Source organism: Motacilla alba, chromosome 1 (genome assembly GCF_015832195.1).
Source record: "Motacilla alba alba isolate MOTALB_02 chromosome 1, Motacilla_alba_V1.0_pri, whole genome shotgun sequence".
Lineage (NCBI taxonomy): Eukaryota > Metazoa > Chordata > Aves > Passeriformes > Motacillidae > Motacilla > Motacilla alba.
In genome coordinates this window covers 73598547-73616261 of record NC_052016.1, presented here as the reverse complement: position 1 = coordinate 73616261, position 17715 = coordinate 73598547, and the positions used below count along the sequence as shown (strand labels likewise).

At 34.9% G+C, this 17715-nt stretch overlaps 1 protein-coding gene across 9 annotated transcripts in view; it reads left to right on the top strand.

The window, feature by feature from the left end:
- Window positions 1–17715, top strand: part of DACH1 (dachshund family transcription factor 1) — a 353685-nt gene that overhangs the window by 174546 nt on the left and 161424 nt on the right. For all 9 annotated transcript variants that reach the window (XM_038146617.1, XM_038146708.1, XM_038146585.1 and 6 more), the window contains exon 3: window positions 10107–10268. In XM_038146617.1, coding sequence (XP_038002545.1) covers window positions 10107–10268 — 162 coding nt within the window. The remainder of the gene's footprint in view (window positions 1–10106; window positions 10269–17715) is intronic.

Sequence of the window (17715 nt, the reverse complement as noted above, 5' to 3'; positions counted from 1 at the left end):
ATTGCCTTCAAAGAATATGCCTTTTGGAAGCAATACATATGATCATGTATGTAAATCTGAATTTACAAATGTCTGCAGGTCTTCATAATTTAGAACTGCAATTATGCCAATATGGTAGGAGCTGTAGAAAAGCTACTGCATGTTTGTTTTTGTATTACAATCAAGTACAATAATAATGTATCCATTATTAATGCCACACTTTCCTTTTAATATCAGTAACAGTATTCAGATTTTACTTTTTGTGTAGCAGACAATTCTGAGGTACAAAATGATGGTATTTTGTTGAATGAAATTCAGTATTCACTGAACACTCTGGGTGTGAGAGAACTCCCTTGATTTGGGGTGATAATTTGGCCTTAGAATAAAAAAAAAAAGGAATTATTACGTTTGGAAAAACCGCCAAGATCATCAAGTCCAAATTTTGACAAACACCACCATGCCCACTAAACTGTATCAAAAAGTGCCACATCCGCTGACTTTTTGAACACTTCCAGGGATGGTGACCCCACCATTTGCCTGGAGAGCTTGTCCCAATGCTTAACCATTCTTTCAGTGAATAAATTTGTCCTAATATCCATGCTTTGATGAAGTGCTGGGACACAACACAAGTGCACATCATGCCCCTGTTGTGCCATAGTTTATATTAGAAAGAGATACTTTGTCTTCAAAAGTGACATGCCACTCAAAGACATTTATCTAATGCCTTGGTCAGCACCCAGGGTGCTACCTGTGGGATTTAGTGCTCTGTTACCTTGTGCAACAAGTAGAGCATAAAGGTGAGAGAGGACTGTCTGTGACAATTGACTGCCTTTTCATCTGAAAAAAGGACTACACAGTGTTACCTGTGAGTCATTATCACAGCTACTTTGTACAGTATCACAGTTCTGCATCACAGTACAAACTCTGCTATCACTGTGCTGTAACAGTACATTTAGCCCCATGCCTTGCCTCTGGCACAGAGTAATGCATAATGGATCTGACGAAACTTAAAAAAGAAAAGAAAAAGAAAAAGAGAAAAAAAAAAAAAAAAGCCCCAAAGCCACAGTGCAGCTCTTGAAGTTACAACACTTCTAGTGAATAAAAGAGTGAAGAAAGAGAGAGGACTTTCCTGACCCTTACAGGTGAATTCTTTACATTCAGAAATGTGAAAATTCTCTTACTCAACTTGCTGTATTAAAACAAGTGTACACATGTCTTGAAATAACCAGTGGATTTCTGGGACTTTTCCCCACCATTATATTAACTTCTGTCTTTCTAATGCTTGGCACAACCTGCTTTGCACTCTGCAAATAGAGAGAGATAATCAGAAAACAGTTATAGAATTTGTTAATGTATATTGTATTTTAAAAGTTTCTTTTTAGGGGCAAGAGAATTCAAAACAATCTCTACTTTAAAACTAAATATGATAAAACAATCAAAATTGTTCTTTAAAGACATTTTAAGTTGTTTTTTTTTTTGATATGTATAATATATTTTAGCTTGATTAAAGAATAAAACAATGGAAACTTTATTTAAAGAATCTTGAAACAGTAGTTTATATTTTAGACATTTACTGAAGGTCTACTGCTCTACTCAGCAGCTGTGATATTTCATCTTAGCTAAAGCCCTGAATTCCTTGCCTTCTCTTTTCATGACTAGGAATAATGCTGTTTTCACTTGCTGAGGTTGACAGGAGCCTGAAATAGGTCTGTAGCTGACTATTCTTGTGCACCAGAAGTGAGAATCAAATCTTTCTTTGGGCAAAAGTGTTGCTTGAGGACCAAAGCCATAAAGGCTTGATAACACTTCACCTAAATATTAGTGGGCTGTTACTTCAGTGTGTGGACTCAGTGCAGAGAACAGGTTCCTGTGGGAGCACATCCATTCCACCAGAAGGCTATCAAAGCTAAAATTTCAATTGTGATCCACAGCTAAAATCTCCTTTTATTCTGATCTTGTTCTGGTGCCACAAATACTTACACACATGGATAAGTTAAATTTCACTCACATGATGAGGCACGTGGACTACAGTGGGTCTGTGGGAAAGAATTTGGCAGTTCTGTTTGCAAGGCTGCGTTTGGAGGTTGTAGGGAAACACTTCCACAAGGGCCATCGGACTGCCTCAGCAGTGTTAAGATATTAGTTTAATCAAAGAACTGTGTGCCATTACCCCAGGATCTGTGTCAAGCTGTGGATTAGGTTTATAAAAAAACTACAAAAGCTCCTGCTGTTTGAAAGATTATGAGTATTTAGCTGCATTACTGCTGTTACAGGCACGAACACGTCTTTTCAGTATTTTTGAATTATAGCACTGTTACAATTAGTTGTGTCCATCCAGTTATAAATTAGACTTAAGTTAAAGGCTAAGGTTTTTTTAAATACTACTGGTCTTCTTATTGTTTTTGACTGTATAATATCAACTGTAATACACTTCTCTAAACTGGTCCCAAAGAGTATGTTGATAAAAGACATTGTAGTTAGTAAAATCTAAGAACATTAAATGAAGAAAATTCACAGAGCACCAATAACCACCAGTAACTGTCATTATGTTAAACCTTTTAATTTCTCCTAACAGCAAGAATAGTATTGTGAGAACATGAGATAATATGCATGAAAAGAAGAAAAGAACTTCTATTTGTAAAAAGTGCAGGGAAGTTGTTCCCATAATAAGTCATTCTATTAAAGAAGAGCAATTATTGCACTCTAGCAATGCAAATGTAAAACAGAAAGTCTTTCAGGAACCAACCATCATTGTTAGCATAATATATTGTCAGTATATATATGTTTTTGCTTTCCCACATATCTTTTTTTTTTTTTTTTCTTTTGGAACTGCATGGTACTCGGTTAAAGAGATTGTGGATCAGGGTTTGGCACTTAAGGAAAAGTATTTTTTTATACTGTTCAAAGCTGACCTCTGCTTTTAAAAGGCTTGATCTGCACTTTTTCATCTGTTTAGAAGCATACATTTTTGGTTAAGAAATTGAAGACAATCTCTTTGTCTTTTTCCTAAGCTGGGAAGGTTGAGATAAAAAAGAATGCCTGCTTTAAAAGTCACACATGGCTGTAATTTAAGATTTTTTTTACCTCATTGTCCATAATAGTTGAAAGAAACCTTCAATGAAAGTTTATTAACTAGGCCAGTGCCTGAGGCAATAAAGGTTCATTTATTACCAGTTTCTTGGCTGTTTTTCTTCTTCTATTTTTCCGTTAAACTCATAGCGTAAGATAATACTTCACAAAATTAAACCTTTGACCTTCTGTGGAGTTAAGTCGCCTTTGATTAGATAAAGTAACAATTTATGGTCCAGCATGAGGTTGCACATGAAATGAATAATGCAACAGAGTGAATGAGAACTGAGAATCTATTGCTTTTGAAAAGATGACTGTTGTTTAAGAAAGAATGTTCTCTCTTAATTGTATAGTATTGTGGCTGTGTGCATTCCAGTAGGATTTTAAATTGTTGCTGAAAACTGCAGTATAGCCAGGCAGTTATGCAACATACATTGTTTAATTCTGTCACAATTGCACCAAGCCAATAATAAATTCACAGATTACAAAGCCCCATGAAGCTGTAGCAGTTAGTAATTTGTTGTGGTATTTGAAATGCACTTTGTGATTTCACTTTTTACTCTTCAGTACAAAGGAATATATATATCCACTAGAAAGAATAACTTCATCAAATGTAAGTCAATCAATTCCATAAATGGCAAATATTAGTGATAAAATAATTCCATTTGCACATTTTTTTAAGCATTGTTCGACCTGCTAGTAGATCTATTTAAAAAAATGCAGTGTTAATAAAACAAAAGGACGCCGCTGCTTTCCACGTCAATGCTTCATTTCTGCAACTATGTTATTAATTGTGGAGGCACATCTTAACAAGAAAGATTTTTCTGTTCAAGCATTGCTGGGGAAATTTAGCTCTTTTGCTTGTTTATCTTAAATGCTATACTCAGGCTTCAAAATTCATATTACAAGTTAGGAGTAGTTACAGGAAAAAGGTCTGATTAGACTGATGAACAACAGATGGTTTGAGCTTCACATATACTGGTTTTCTCCCAGTGCAAGACTGTCAGTTTCAGTTTAGTTGCACCAGTCTAGACCATGGATGATTTTTTTTCCTAAGTACTCCATCTTTAGCAATATTTAAAGTGCAGGGTTTTGTTTTTTGGTGTTTTTTTTTCACTAATATGATACGTTTAATAATAGGCCTTTAAGAGATACTAAAAAAATGATCTAGATAAGCAGTTTATGCTGAACCACTCTAGCTGATCAAAAAAATATAGCTATGGGGACCAGATAAACATTTTTTTGATTATCCCAAAATAATATGTAATTAAATTTTTAGGGTATACCAAGCTTGTTATGTTGGATCAATCCAGACAGCTTAACAGAAATAAGGTTTCTGGATAACTGTGGGATTCCAGGCATACATTAAATATAAAGAATTCTTTTAGTGAAACTCAGTATATTTTAGCGGAACATTATGGTGAAGCAATCCAGTCTATGTAATCAGACCTCTGTCCTCCTGCAGATTGCTTTCCCCTTCTTGTTTTATGTATCACACTATATAAAACACCCATTAGATCAGAGACTAAGGTTAGGATCCTATTTCATTTGAAATAACTAGGCAGCAGCGTAATAAGCTACCAAAAACTTGTACCTGAACTGCTGAAACCCATGAAACCAGTGCAATAACCTACAGTGATCGGGGTCAGGTCCTAGGAGTAACCCTGCCTTTCTTTCTGAGGCAGATTTTTTTCAGATTTTAGTAGGAATTTTGCCAAAGTAAGAACCACAATATGAAATATGGTATTAAATCAAGAAAGGGCTTGATTTTTTTTTCAAGCCAATACCGTTGAAATAAACTAGAAGCAAAATGATTAAGCATTAATTTGAAATAATGAAAGGAGTTCTTGCTGAATTGAGATGAGATTTGGAACTTCTGCCATGCATTGAGTAAAGCGCTTCTGCAGAATGAACTTTCCAGCAAATAAATTAAATTAAATTTAACACCCTGCTGGCAGTTGTATTTTGGTTTTCTGCCTGTTCTGTGATGGCAAAGGTAAAGTTTCTTGAAAATGTTGTAAAAGTCCTAAAGAAGGAGCTCATGTAAATACGCATGTGTTACTGAATTTTGAAAGTAGCCATAAATAAATAAATATATATATATATATATATATATATATATATAGAGAGAGAGAGAGAGAGAGATAAGATAAGATAAAATATAAAGGAAGCTAATAGTTGCATTAAGGAAATTATTGGAATGACAATTAGAAATTGTTATTATTTTTAGGCATAATTATGTGAAGGAAGTTAAAAGTGAATTAAGATCAATTATTTAAATAATTCTCTAATTTGTCCCAAGATGAAGTTTAGGCATGCAATTACAAAATGTGTTTTGAGACATACTCAAGGCTGAAAAAGTTCCACTCACAGGTCCTTTTCTATTTTTCTTCACAAATAGGGTGTGTTGTAAGCTGCTCACCCCATCAAAACTGCAAGTTTTAAGAGCTTTCTCTTAAGGCAGGCAGGCAATACTATTTGTTGGAAGGCAGAAGCCCTGGATGTGATTTAGTGCCCACCAGTAATTCGTATACATTTTGAAAACCTGTCATGATATATGACAGCTCTCTTGGGGACTTTGCTTTTAAAACAGAATTGTTTTCTGAAGATGCTGTGGTTTTTTTGTCATTGTTTTCTGTTTCATTCACTCATTTTTCAGCGTTAGAGACCACACATACTGGGCATACTTCTGGTCTCATTCTCACCCACGAAATTCTGACTTCAGTAGAGTTGCACGGGTGTAAATTAGACTAGGACTTGGCAGGAGAGAGCTTATGATTATATTTGGCAGAGACAGCAGGCTGCAACTTTATTAACATAATTAACAGCTACAAACACACCCAACAGGCCAAAGTAATCTAGTGACAGAAGAGAGAAGGTCTTAGTAGGAAAGGATCCTTCGCGCTCTCTTTTGGTGTTCTGCTTCTTGTTCCTGGGTTCCTACTAAGGCTTGGCGAGCATTCAATTGAGCTGTAATTCAAATTCATACGGCTCCTGCAAGACACCTTGAACAGACTTTTGCTGATGAGTCCATAGGAACTGTCAGCAATACGGAGATTACTTCAGAAGCGTGATGCTTGAATCGAACTTTACTTTCTGATGTTTTGCTTTTTGAATTAAATTGTTGGACAAGATTAATTGCACGCAGTAAGAGATTTAAATGAATGGCTTTATAAAGCATTAAAGTTCTAAGTATGTCACATGGGAAAAAAGCTGTAAGGTTTAAATGAATAAATGTATTTAATGCATAAAATGTCTAGGCTAATTTTTTAATTCCTTTACAAACATATTGAAAAACCATACTTTATTCATCCATCTTAGTTATACTGCTGTGGTTGTGGTAATTTAATATTCCTGCTCTTTGCTAATCTTCTGGTTCAACAGAAGTAAACAATAGGTTTCATAAATTAAAAATACGCTCCTCAGAACATGCTTCTAAAGATAAAAAACAAGGCTGTAAACATTTATGACTGAAACAAACTAGATTGTTCAAATACTGCCATGATGTATCATGTATATCAATATGGCACTGATATCAGTTAGAATGCAAACAAGGTTTTAAATGATGTGCCCCTTCATTTCAGCTGGAGAATCCGCTTTACACCATCTGCCTATCAGATGGTTAGGAACCAGGACTGCGTATTAATGCCACATGTTCGATTTTCATTCCTCTTGTAATGGTTAGATTCATATTGCTAATAGCTGTGCATGAGCACTGTCGATGAAATTTGTGTGACGATGGAGTGATGAGATATTTATAAAGCTGCCTGTCTCACTGCATAATCAGCAGGAAGAATGCCAAACATAAACAACTTATCAATTTCAGAATATTAATGACAACTACCATTGCCTTTAATCCCCTGAATATTTTGGCCCGAATACTTTTTAACTGTTCAAAAAAATATTTGTAAAGAATAAAAAGCGCCTACGTGGCTGTTTGGTGTGATCCTTATCTCTTTCATTTCAGTTGACTTTGTAGGTTACGTAAGGTTATCTCATTTTTGAAGGTAGCATTTCTGTAGTGTAGAGAAGTGTGTACCTCGGAAATTCCTCGGCTACTTATTGTAAGAATAAATTGATATTAAATAATGTTTACATCAAACTGCTTTTTCAAATAATAAATTTAAAAAATCCCAGGTATTTCTCTGGGTATATACCCATACTATGACTTTAAAACTTTGTATTTTAAAATATAAATATAGATACATAGTGGCTTATTAACTTCTGCTTTTAGTACATTTGCCTGCCTATACTAGTGAGATAAGAAAGATAAGTTGGGCCCTATGCTGAAGTTCTGGGTTGAACCACACCCCAGTACAGCACAATGCACCAGTGATTATAAAGCACTGATAACTGGCTTTGGGCCTCCCTTGCCACTTGCTGTATCATCACAGTCAGGTGATGGGAAAAAGCAGCAGTAAAGGAGAAACTGTGCTGTAGACTGGAATTGCTGTAAGGACCACCATTAAGCTAGAGTTCTGAGCATTATTCCTTCCGTTTCCCTCTTTACTTACACCAGTGCTTACACGATTTCAGATTTGTATGGTTTCCATTAATTGCTGTATAGTAAACTAAATAATTTCAGTCACTTCTGTGATTGTGTAAGAGAAGGAATGAAATTATTAGTTTAATTTCCATTTGTTTGAAATTATAATTTTTTTGCCACAAACATAATCTTGCAAAAATCTTCCTACAGAACTAAGCAATTTGTATTTTAGTTTCTCAGTCCCCATCCAAAGAGCATACTCTTTTTTTTGCAAATTTTGTTGCAAAAGTGAAATTTTATTTCAGGAATTCTGCATCCAGGTCATTATTCCAATGAAAAAAAGATAATTGCAGGTGGTGTCACAAGTTCTATGTCCAGCATCTTTTTAGTATGTCATTTCCCAGTACTTGGAAGGACTTTGAAACTGCTGGTCTAAAAGTGTAGTCATAACGAAAAATTTGGGGCATGCTGTTGTAGTCATTGAATAGAATGTACCAGGATATTCCTCCAAATTATTGTTCTTTAAAAATACTAGGTTTAGCTTTTCAGGGATGTATACATATATTAAAAAAGGAAGTATAGGTTATTGTGTTGTTTAATGAGCACCGGATGCAAACCAAAGTTCAGAGGTGCACCATCCCTTTTTCTGTGGCCAAATTTAGGGACTGTAACCAAATTTGTATAATGTATGGCTTCATATCCTTCCTCTAAGGTAAAAATATAATTGGAAGCAATCCATGTTATTGTCAATACCTTTTTAAGATCAGAACATGCACATTTTGTGATAGTAGCAGAAGCTAAAATAAAAGTAAACTCTCATATTTGTTCATCTTCTCATTTATTTTTGGCTTTTGGTACATTTTCTACCTGAAACAGCACTTTTGTAAAGGATATTGATCTGTAATTATCACTTGGTCAGTAATTCTCATTACACTTGGATGTGTTAGAAGTCAGCCTGTGAGGAGGATCGGGAGGCTGGAACAGTTTCCTGATCTTTATGTGGTCATGGAAAGCAGTAAGGGAAAATAACCTTCAGTCAAGCAACAATATATTCAAAGGCACCTCTTATGCCACCTCATAGATTTCCTTATGTCTGCTCACCTTCTGCTGTTTCCCTGCTGGAATTTGCCTTCTGTCCCTCCCCATCACTAGCCAAAAACATAGCAAAAGTGAACTTGTTTTCCATGTAAGGAGTCAAAGGAGACAACAAGAGACCCTGGGAAGCAATGGTGCTAGCAATATTTACCTCAGCGGCCTGGGATTATTTGCTTATTTGGTCTTTCCTGCTAAATTGCACTCTTCCTATGCTAGACAGCAGCCTTAGAATAGTAAATTGTGGAGTTAGTTCCTCTTGAGATCCATAGGACACTTCACACCTCTCAGAGTAGCTGAAAATCAGACAAGCAGGCACCTTTAAACTAATTACATGGTGTTTTTCAAGTTTTCTCCGCATTCAGGGCAAGGATCTTGATTCAAAATGACTGCGGGTCTGTTCTCTTCATGTGGCATCGCAGGCTGAGGGCTGAGAGTGCATCAATGCATTAAACTTACCTACTTTATTGCCTTCTCTTTTATTTCTTCGATTTAGTTCTCTATCGTTTCCGTCTCTGCCCCCTTCATCAGTTGTGTGGGGGAGGCAGCTCTTGTGAAGTTTTGACACTGGCTTCTCTCTGCTGCCACCCAGGCTGGGGCAGAGGGATATGGGTGGGCAGCAGCAGAGCTGGGGACCACAGGAGAATTACCCTGCCTCAGGGAAGAGGGCAAAAACTGACACTTGTGACTTTGATTAAAGGCTGCATCTAATTTTGAGTTTTGAAGGCTACTGGAGAACTGGATGAGTTCTCCAGTTGCTCTTGACAAAGAGAAATTTTCCTGGGTTTGTAGAACATTCTTGTAAATGGCTGGATGGCAGAAACTTGGTTTGGTAGGAAGAGCACTTGAGTTGCCTGTAGGTGACTTTGGGATTGGTATGAAATGGTTCTATACTTCCTCTTCTCATTGATAAAGACTTTAATGCCTTCAAGTCTGGGGACAGCAGAATAATGTTCTGCATTATTTTTTTCTAGAACTGCTTTCTAGAAAAACTTCATCTCATGCTATTATGTATGAAATAAGAAATGCCTGAGTTCTATAATCTGTTCGTCATAAATAGAAATTATAGAGCTGTTATTTCTGTTTTCTTTAGCATGTCTAAAATTAAAGATCTAATGGGAATTTTTTCCCTAAGTATGGTTATTCACCTATTCATAGTCAGACACTCAGGACACCATTTTGAAGCTAAATTAGATTTTTGACTGCACGTATTTGTAGCTGCATCTAGTTGTGATTTTATTATGAGTGCACTTACTAGACACCAAGTTAAAGTTTAGATGAATGTATAGGAGTAATTATCTAAATACGATGTGAAACATTTTACTTGAAAAGTTGATAGTTTTCAAAACCAACAAGAGGAATAATACTCTGTGGTGCTCTCTGTTCTTATGTAACAAGCATGAAGGAATAATAACAGTCCCTACAATAATGGAGAATCATAGAATAATGAATATTAAATTTTTTTCATACTTCTTTGCAGGTCTGACAGCAGCAGCTGCAGCAGCAGCAGCTGCCACCAATGCTGCCATAGCAGAAGCAATGAAAGTGAAAAAAATCAAATTGGAAGCTATGTCCAACTATCATGCAAATAATAACCAGCATGGAGCAGACTCTGAAAATGGAGATCTGAATTCAAGTGTTGGTAAGTGTTAGACATAGCATTATTAAATGTCCATAATACTGAGATATTTTATTAAAATGGTAATCTTTCTGAACTTCCTTCTGAAGTCCTTGATTTGGTATAAAAAGTTGCATATTTGTTTTCCTTTTCTTAATGTTTTTAGTTTTATTTTGTACCTGACCTTTACACCAGTGTTCAGTGTTGTTGTTACTATTACAAAAACATTCTTTTCTTCACAGGCTACTTTTGCAGACTCCAGTTAATAGTTTCCATGAAAGAAAGTGGTTTGATTGCTTAGAGTTCATTTTTCAAAGTACAGGTGGAGTGACAGATGATGGTGTCAAAGTGAAATTTAACAATGTCTCCTGCTCAGTGTGCTGGGTATTGACTTTAGGTAATTCAGAACACAAGCTTGAAAGCAAAATATTTCATACTTTCATGTGCCCTGTGACAAAAGGAAAACATACATACACAATAAATTCTGCCATGCTCTGCGGTTCCTATCATATTTTATTTTAATAAACACGTTCTTAAAATGTAGTTAACATTTTTTTCCATTTCTTAAGCAGCCATCAGCAACTCTTGTTCTTTTTCAAAAAAGAATTGTTTCTGTATACTTTATTCATTTGTTTGGACAATTTGTTTTGCTAAAGCATACTTCAAAGCTAGGATAACTTTTGTTGTTGTTGATTAAATCTTTAATCATCTGTGTGTGTCTGCTGTAAAATGTTTTGTTATGCCATTTCATTGTATTGGATCCTTTTATCATGTTGAGACAGTATTAACTCAGCAACAGAAATTCAATGACAAGAGGTACGTTCAGAAGACTGCAGGGAAGATTGCTGTATACTGGAATCAAATGGCCTCAGATAGGTTTTTTGGTTTTATTTTGGCCCTTTGTGCAGATTTTTTTTTTTTTTTTTTTTAGTTTTTCATCTTCTAAATACATTTGGAATGAATCTTAGAGGGTATGTATTAGCCTTAACATAAATAAATACATGTTTGTGGACAGTGTTTCTGTGCAGTTCAGTAGGCATCGTTACGGTATTATTTAGAAATAATATGAATTGCAGTTCAAAGTACAGGATCACTTGGGTGCATACTACTGTAAATAGCAACAATATGTATGCATTACTGAATAAGGAGATTATATGATTTGTTTTGTTTTCCTTTTAAATAAAGGCTTTAAAAATACCTCTATGATGGTGAAGAAAATAGTCATAAATTACTGAGATACCAACATATGCAGTTACTCTAATACAAGTGTAAAGATTGTTCTTTTGGAGAGAAAACAAGTGAGGGTAGAGAGCAGGTGTCTTTGAAATCTGGGAGGAGGAGATAGGTACAAATGAAGTGGAAGGACCAGTTGGCCTCTAGCACACTGGGAGAAAAGTGAAGTAATGAGAAAGGGTGAACAGGGTAAATACAAGCCGAGAAGATAAAGAATGTGAACTAGAACTATAAGCTAATTTAGATTTTCAGGCTTAGATGGATCCATTATGTGAAATAAAAAGTTCAAATACTGGTTTGTGGAGCTGCTATTCTGCTTGGCAGTTCTAGTTATAAACCACATGTGCGTCCATGGGATGGAAAAGTTAACAGGTTATCAGGTAATCAGCATCTAAACCACACAGAGTATTTGTAGAAGCGTGGATAGAAGAAATAGCTGAACTTCCTCTCAATAAAAAAGAAAAATATCTATTTTGAAATCCTTGTTTTAGGCAAAAATTAGATAACTAATATGCTCTTAGACAGCCTAATCATTTTCCCTATTTAAGAAAATACATTCTAGCTATTTTAGTAGGGCAAACTTAGCGAAGCAAGATTATTTATTGTCATTGTCAAAATTTCCTCTCAGCCCCTTAACTTACTTGTTAGCTTCAGTTAATTTCCCGATTTAACTGAATGAAGAATTGAGTTAATTTTGTACAGAAAAAAAGACTCTTCTGAGTAGAGTGAATAGCTTTCCAGTTGTCTCTATTCCATGAGGAATGGTTCTGAAAACACAGTTTTCTTGTCTGTGCATCTTGTCTTGAGCTGCACCCTTCATACAGAGGATTTCTCAAGAGCAATTTGATTTATTTGTTTTGTTGTTTTTTTTTCTTTTTAATAGTGAATCCTGTCTAGTGTCTACTGTTAGTCGTGCATATGGAATCAGAGAAGTGACTCATATGCTACTAATGTCAGGGTATTATTAGGTTCATGAAGAGTTAAGTTCTTTGTTTATTAGTTGCATTTTTGAAAATTAGCACACTGTATTATCTTGACAAGAACTCATATTTCAAAGGTGTTGCTTGTAGTAGGTACGTACACTTTCTTCTCCTGCATTTTTTCAGGAGTGTGTTTATTTATGCATTTTCAAATAAATATTATCAAGTCCATATACCATTAATGTTTTAAATTATAGCTTGCTAGGGAAGAATATGAAATGTTACATTACTAGATGTTGACAGCAGGAAAGAATAAAACAAAAGAAAACAACCTGATTTTAGTTTACATTTTAAATTGGCTTATGTGCCTGACCAAACTGAAAAGGAACAAATGATCCAACCAGGCTAAAAGCTTAACTGAGTCATCCTAGCCCATATGTGGCAGGAATTATGATGGGTGTGGATTTACCATCCTGTGCTCTCGTACCTACATAGAGGTAGATAAATAAAAGAAGGGCCCTTATTTTATTTATCTTATCATATCGTCATGTCAGGTTTACTTCCAAATTGTCTTGCTTTTTGGTTTTAATCAAATGCTTAATGTGAATTACAGAAGTAATACTTGTAGTCAAACATTGTATAATTATACAGAGCACTACACAAATTTATTAACTTGGTCCTTTGAAGCAATTGCCAAAAGGTTAGTGAATGAAGGAAGTTAAAGGAAGCCAATGGTACTAATAAGTAATTATTTTATATCTCTCTGTTTTGCTGGTAACCTTGAGCTTGCATCCTCCCACCAGAATTATCATTTTAGAAGGGAAAAAAAAAAACCAAAAAGAAATTACAGAGGAATCAGAGTGAGGTATTAGCACACTGAGTAAAATATATGGCTGCAACGCCTTTCTCCCCCATCCACAATCAATTGGATTCTTTTAGTTTAATATTTACTTGCTAAGATGAGATGCTAGTCTGCATGGTGATAAACAGTCTGCTACTGGCATCTGAAGGTGACCTGTCAGTTCATATGGACAAATCTCCTGCTTACTGAAATGTACAAAATAAATCATTAAAGCAGGCAGGTGCTCATTCCCAGATTTAAATCACCATAGATTTATGATTTGAATTAATGCTTCATTTGGTCATAGAAATAGATGCTGAGACAAATGATATGCAGTGGTTGGGGCTTCCATACTGTAGCCATCCTAATATTGATTACTGAGATGTCTTTGCAATCTCTTGTTTATATCAAGTACTGTCTTGTGACAGCTTGGCTGATATGAGCTACATTGCAGATAAGAAGGAAAAATGTCCCAGGTTCTTTTTAGTGGCAATTCTACATACAACATGCAGGATAGATAAAATATTGGGGTTTTGTTTAAAAAATGAATTCCATAGGGCAGCAAAGGAAAAAGAAAGATTATGCTGTGTGTTGGGGATTTTTTTTTTGTTGGATTTGATGGGGTTTTTTTGTTTTGTTTTGTTTTTGTTTTTGTTTTTGTTTTTTTCTTTTTTATTATTATTAAGTTTGGTTTGTTTTTTTAATTAATTGCAGAATGAAAAGAGAGTGGCAAGGTCAAATTTTAAATTTCACTGACGACATTCTACTCTTTGTCATATTAGCATCTTAGTGTGATTTTGGGATCAGTTGTATGTTTACCATCTGATGCTCTGAAGCACTGGATAGGTAAAGCAGCTCAATCATTTCCTCGCTGCTTAAGTACTTACTGCCCTGCTGTCCTACTTCATTAACCTGCAGCAGCAAAAGATAAAAGCCTTTAAAAATAAATACCTTTTAAAAGCTATTTTTGTGGGCTAGAGTTTGCTATCTATAACTTGGTAGGAAGTGAAGAACAGTCCGTATACTTTTGCTTCCCGAACATTTTATATAATGAAAACACTATGCATACACTTTAGGGAATACTCAAAGGATTTGTTAAGACCTTTGCCACTTGCTAAAATATGACTCATAAAACTTGTAAACAACTATCAACAATAGTAAATTACTTGCTTAGTAGGAAATGAGTTCATATCTATTCAAAATGAGATCTCAAAACAGATGTCCCAAGAAAATGTCATTGTTTAAACGACATTCATACCAAAAAAATGCTATTATTTCTTTAAGGAAGTGAAGCAATCATGAAGATTTGGTGTTCTTAATTTCTAAACACAATTAGGAAATACAAGGCAACATTTTACACTTGGCTAGCATGTTAATCCATAAACAACCACAAAATGTGTTGAAATTTAAGGGATTTTCTTGGCATGTTAGGTTTCCTCTTCATCTGCATTACCTTGCAATATTTAAAATTATGAGACAAATACAAGGCTTCCTGTGATGTGTTGTTCAAAAGTAATGCTTGCTTGTATACTGTTCTTTTTTTTTTCATCCAGAATCAGAGATAAAATGATTTAGGTGAAATTATTTTTCTCCGGTGACCTTGCCCAATAATAGAACAGTACAAAATGCAGTAATTTCCTTTTTCTAAACACACGTGTCTATTTTAAGGGAAAGAAATACTTTTATGGTTTCAGGAAAAAGTCTTGGAGACCTTGAAAAAGCAAATAAAAGGAAACAGAGAATGCAGGCCACTGAGCACAGCTCTGCAGTTGCACATCTGATTCTCTGCCTTGGCAATGTTAATGAACCTCAAATCCTCCCTATAATTAGATGAGGGAATTGCTTATATTTTCAAACAGATGATGCTGCTGTAATGAAACGATTGGAAACGATTGACAGGGAACTTAAAAGTGTCTACAGTAGTCATTTAGTTTCCGGGTTTTGGGTTTGGGGTTTTTTTTCCTTTTTTTTTTTTTTTTTTTTCTTTTTTTCTTTTTTTTTTTTTTTTTTTTTTTTAATGTAAAAGAAGATTGGCTGTAGATACAGGTCCTGGGAGAGGTAGTAATTTACACAGAATGCTATGACACGTGTCTTTGTATAGCATGGAAATAAAATGGAGGGCAGAGGAATGATGGGCAGGCATGGCAATTTTTTGGGAGGGGGTGTCCTGTGCTTATTCTGCCTAGGTTCTTTAAAAGGGGCCGAGACTCAAGAGATGGATCCGGATTGAGTGCACAGCTGTAACTGCTGATGAGCTAATTGCTCCTTATCTCTCAGCCCCATTCATCTTCATTTTTTACCAATTACTGAGAATTATCTGTGTTCTCAGTTGGATATGAGAGTTAATCCTTTTTGGTTAAGCTGGCAGTACTGTGAGCAGATTCCAAATCATAGGGTGAAAAAGCCAGAGCAAGCTTGTTCTCAAACTCTCTACAGTTCAATGACAGTATCACTAGTTCATAAGGATTTTTCTATTGTTTAACATATTAAACACTGGGTTGTTTTGGTTTTTTTTTACTTTTATACTATTATTTGTATATATTTTTCTCTTAGCATAAACTGAATAAGTATATTCCTAGGTGGATGTGTTCCCTTTCTAAAAGTATTGCAAAAATGAAAATAAGGTAAACATTAACTTCAGACCAGAAGGATTCTTTGCGGAACGTCAGTGTTTATTGTATGGTACATAGCACTTCTTTTAATGACAAGACTGTGCATGCAACTTTGACATCGTGGGACATAAGACAAATGCTTGTCAGTGACAGATACCTACTTTTGTAAATTTGTTTGAGATTTGTAGGTGAAAAGTGCTGTCTAGGTGCTTGCAAAAGCATAATCATACAGCCTTAAGGACAAATGTGCTATGTGGAGCACATCGTATTTCAAACTAAAGGAATGCTTTCATAAAACTGTGCTTTGGGAACACACAGAACACCAGAAACAGATCATTTAGTTATAATCAGGTCACTAAGCTTTTTTTCTAGAATTTTGCTTGTCATGGGAAAAAAAATCTTGCATCTTATAGCTAAAATGTAATGTTTGTCTGTCAACCAGGAATATAATTTGTCTATATCTGCTTCCCTAGACTTTAACTGTGATGGTTAAATTTGCTAAACAAGGCAATACCTGGTTGTTATGACCTGAGCACCAGTTAGTAAATTAGGAGAATTATTAGCAAAGATTCAGCATTTCATGTTGGAAGGTCAGTTGTGCCATAGCAGTTCCCTTGTCTAGATTAAATCTTCGCTGTGAAGTTCATTGAAACAAATGTAGACATTTGCATCTGAGTCACCTTAGACTCAACAGACAGCAATAGACAGTTGTAGGGGTGATCCATCTCGTCCTAAAGTAGATGGCAAAAGTAGATCAGATAAATTGCACCTTACAAGTGCTTAGTCATGCGACTACTGAGTTGTAGTTACATAAAGAAGTTAAATGAATGGATCTCACTCTCAATGCATGCAATTAATATTTTCTGGAGTAAGACTTGAAGACTCTGGAATAAGATTTGAAGGAGGTAACAGGTCTTTTGCACGACAGTGATACAGTCATGGCAAAATAATGCTTGAGGCACACTGAAATAGAAAAGAAAAAGAAATAAATTTACTCTTCAGAAACAGCAGGTGAGAAGTTTATCTATTCTCACAGAAAACTATTTAGATATAAATATACTCACAAGTTTTTCTGATTGTATGGGTATGCTGCTTCTGAAAAGAGTGATTTTACCTACATGAAGCATACCAGAGAGCAGGCTTCTAAAACTGCGTAAGCAAAAGCTTCCAGTGTGACATTTGTGCTTTGGGCTTGCTATGAAGCTGTATTGAGTTCATGGAAAAATTTAAATTAATAAGTCTATCTTGTCAGCAAGATAAATAGAAAAAAAAAGCTATTTATATTGTTTGATCACATTTACTTTATTTCCTGTACCATGAAAGATAATCCTAATTGGATAAATAGTTGGATAATTTAATCTCCAATGTGATTTATTTTCAAAATGCATACTTTATTGTTATGGCCATTTTTTCTTTTTATTAGTGCCTTGTATGAAACTAACATAATTGTTAAGCTTTCATTCAGTTTTGTTTCATCATTCCTTGTTATCTGCAGTAAATATAGTAAAACATGATATTGTGGATGTGCTGTGTTAAGAAATGTAAGTTTAATACACACCTCATTTTGCTTAGTAGTTAGGGTAGTCTATAGGATCATCATAAATATTAATTAGAAGCTACTTTTTTAAAAGAAAACACTAAACTTTGGGGTTATTAGTTCAGTTTTAGGAAATAATGTCTGTAGTAGAATAAGTGACAAGTTAACATGCCTGTCTTACAATAATTGAATTATCATCATAAAAATGTGTCTCTTTTCTGTGTTACAGAAATGTAAATATGCTATATTATGCATAAAAATATTTTCTCTATTGTTATATAGATATTTAAGAAATGCAGAGTATTTTCATTCATATGCAGGACAAAGG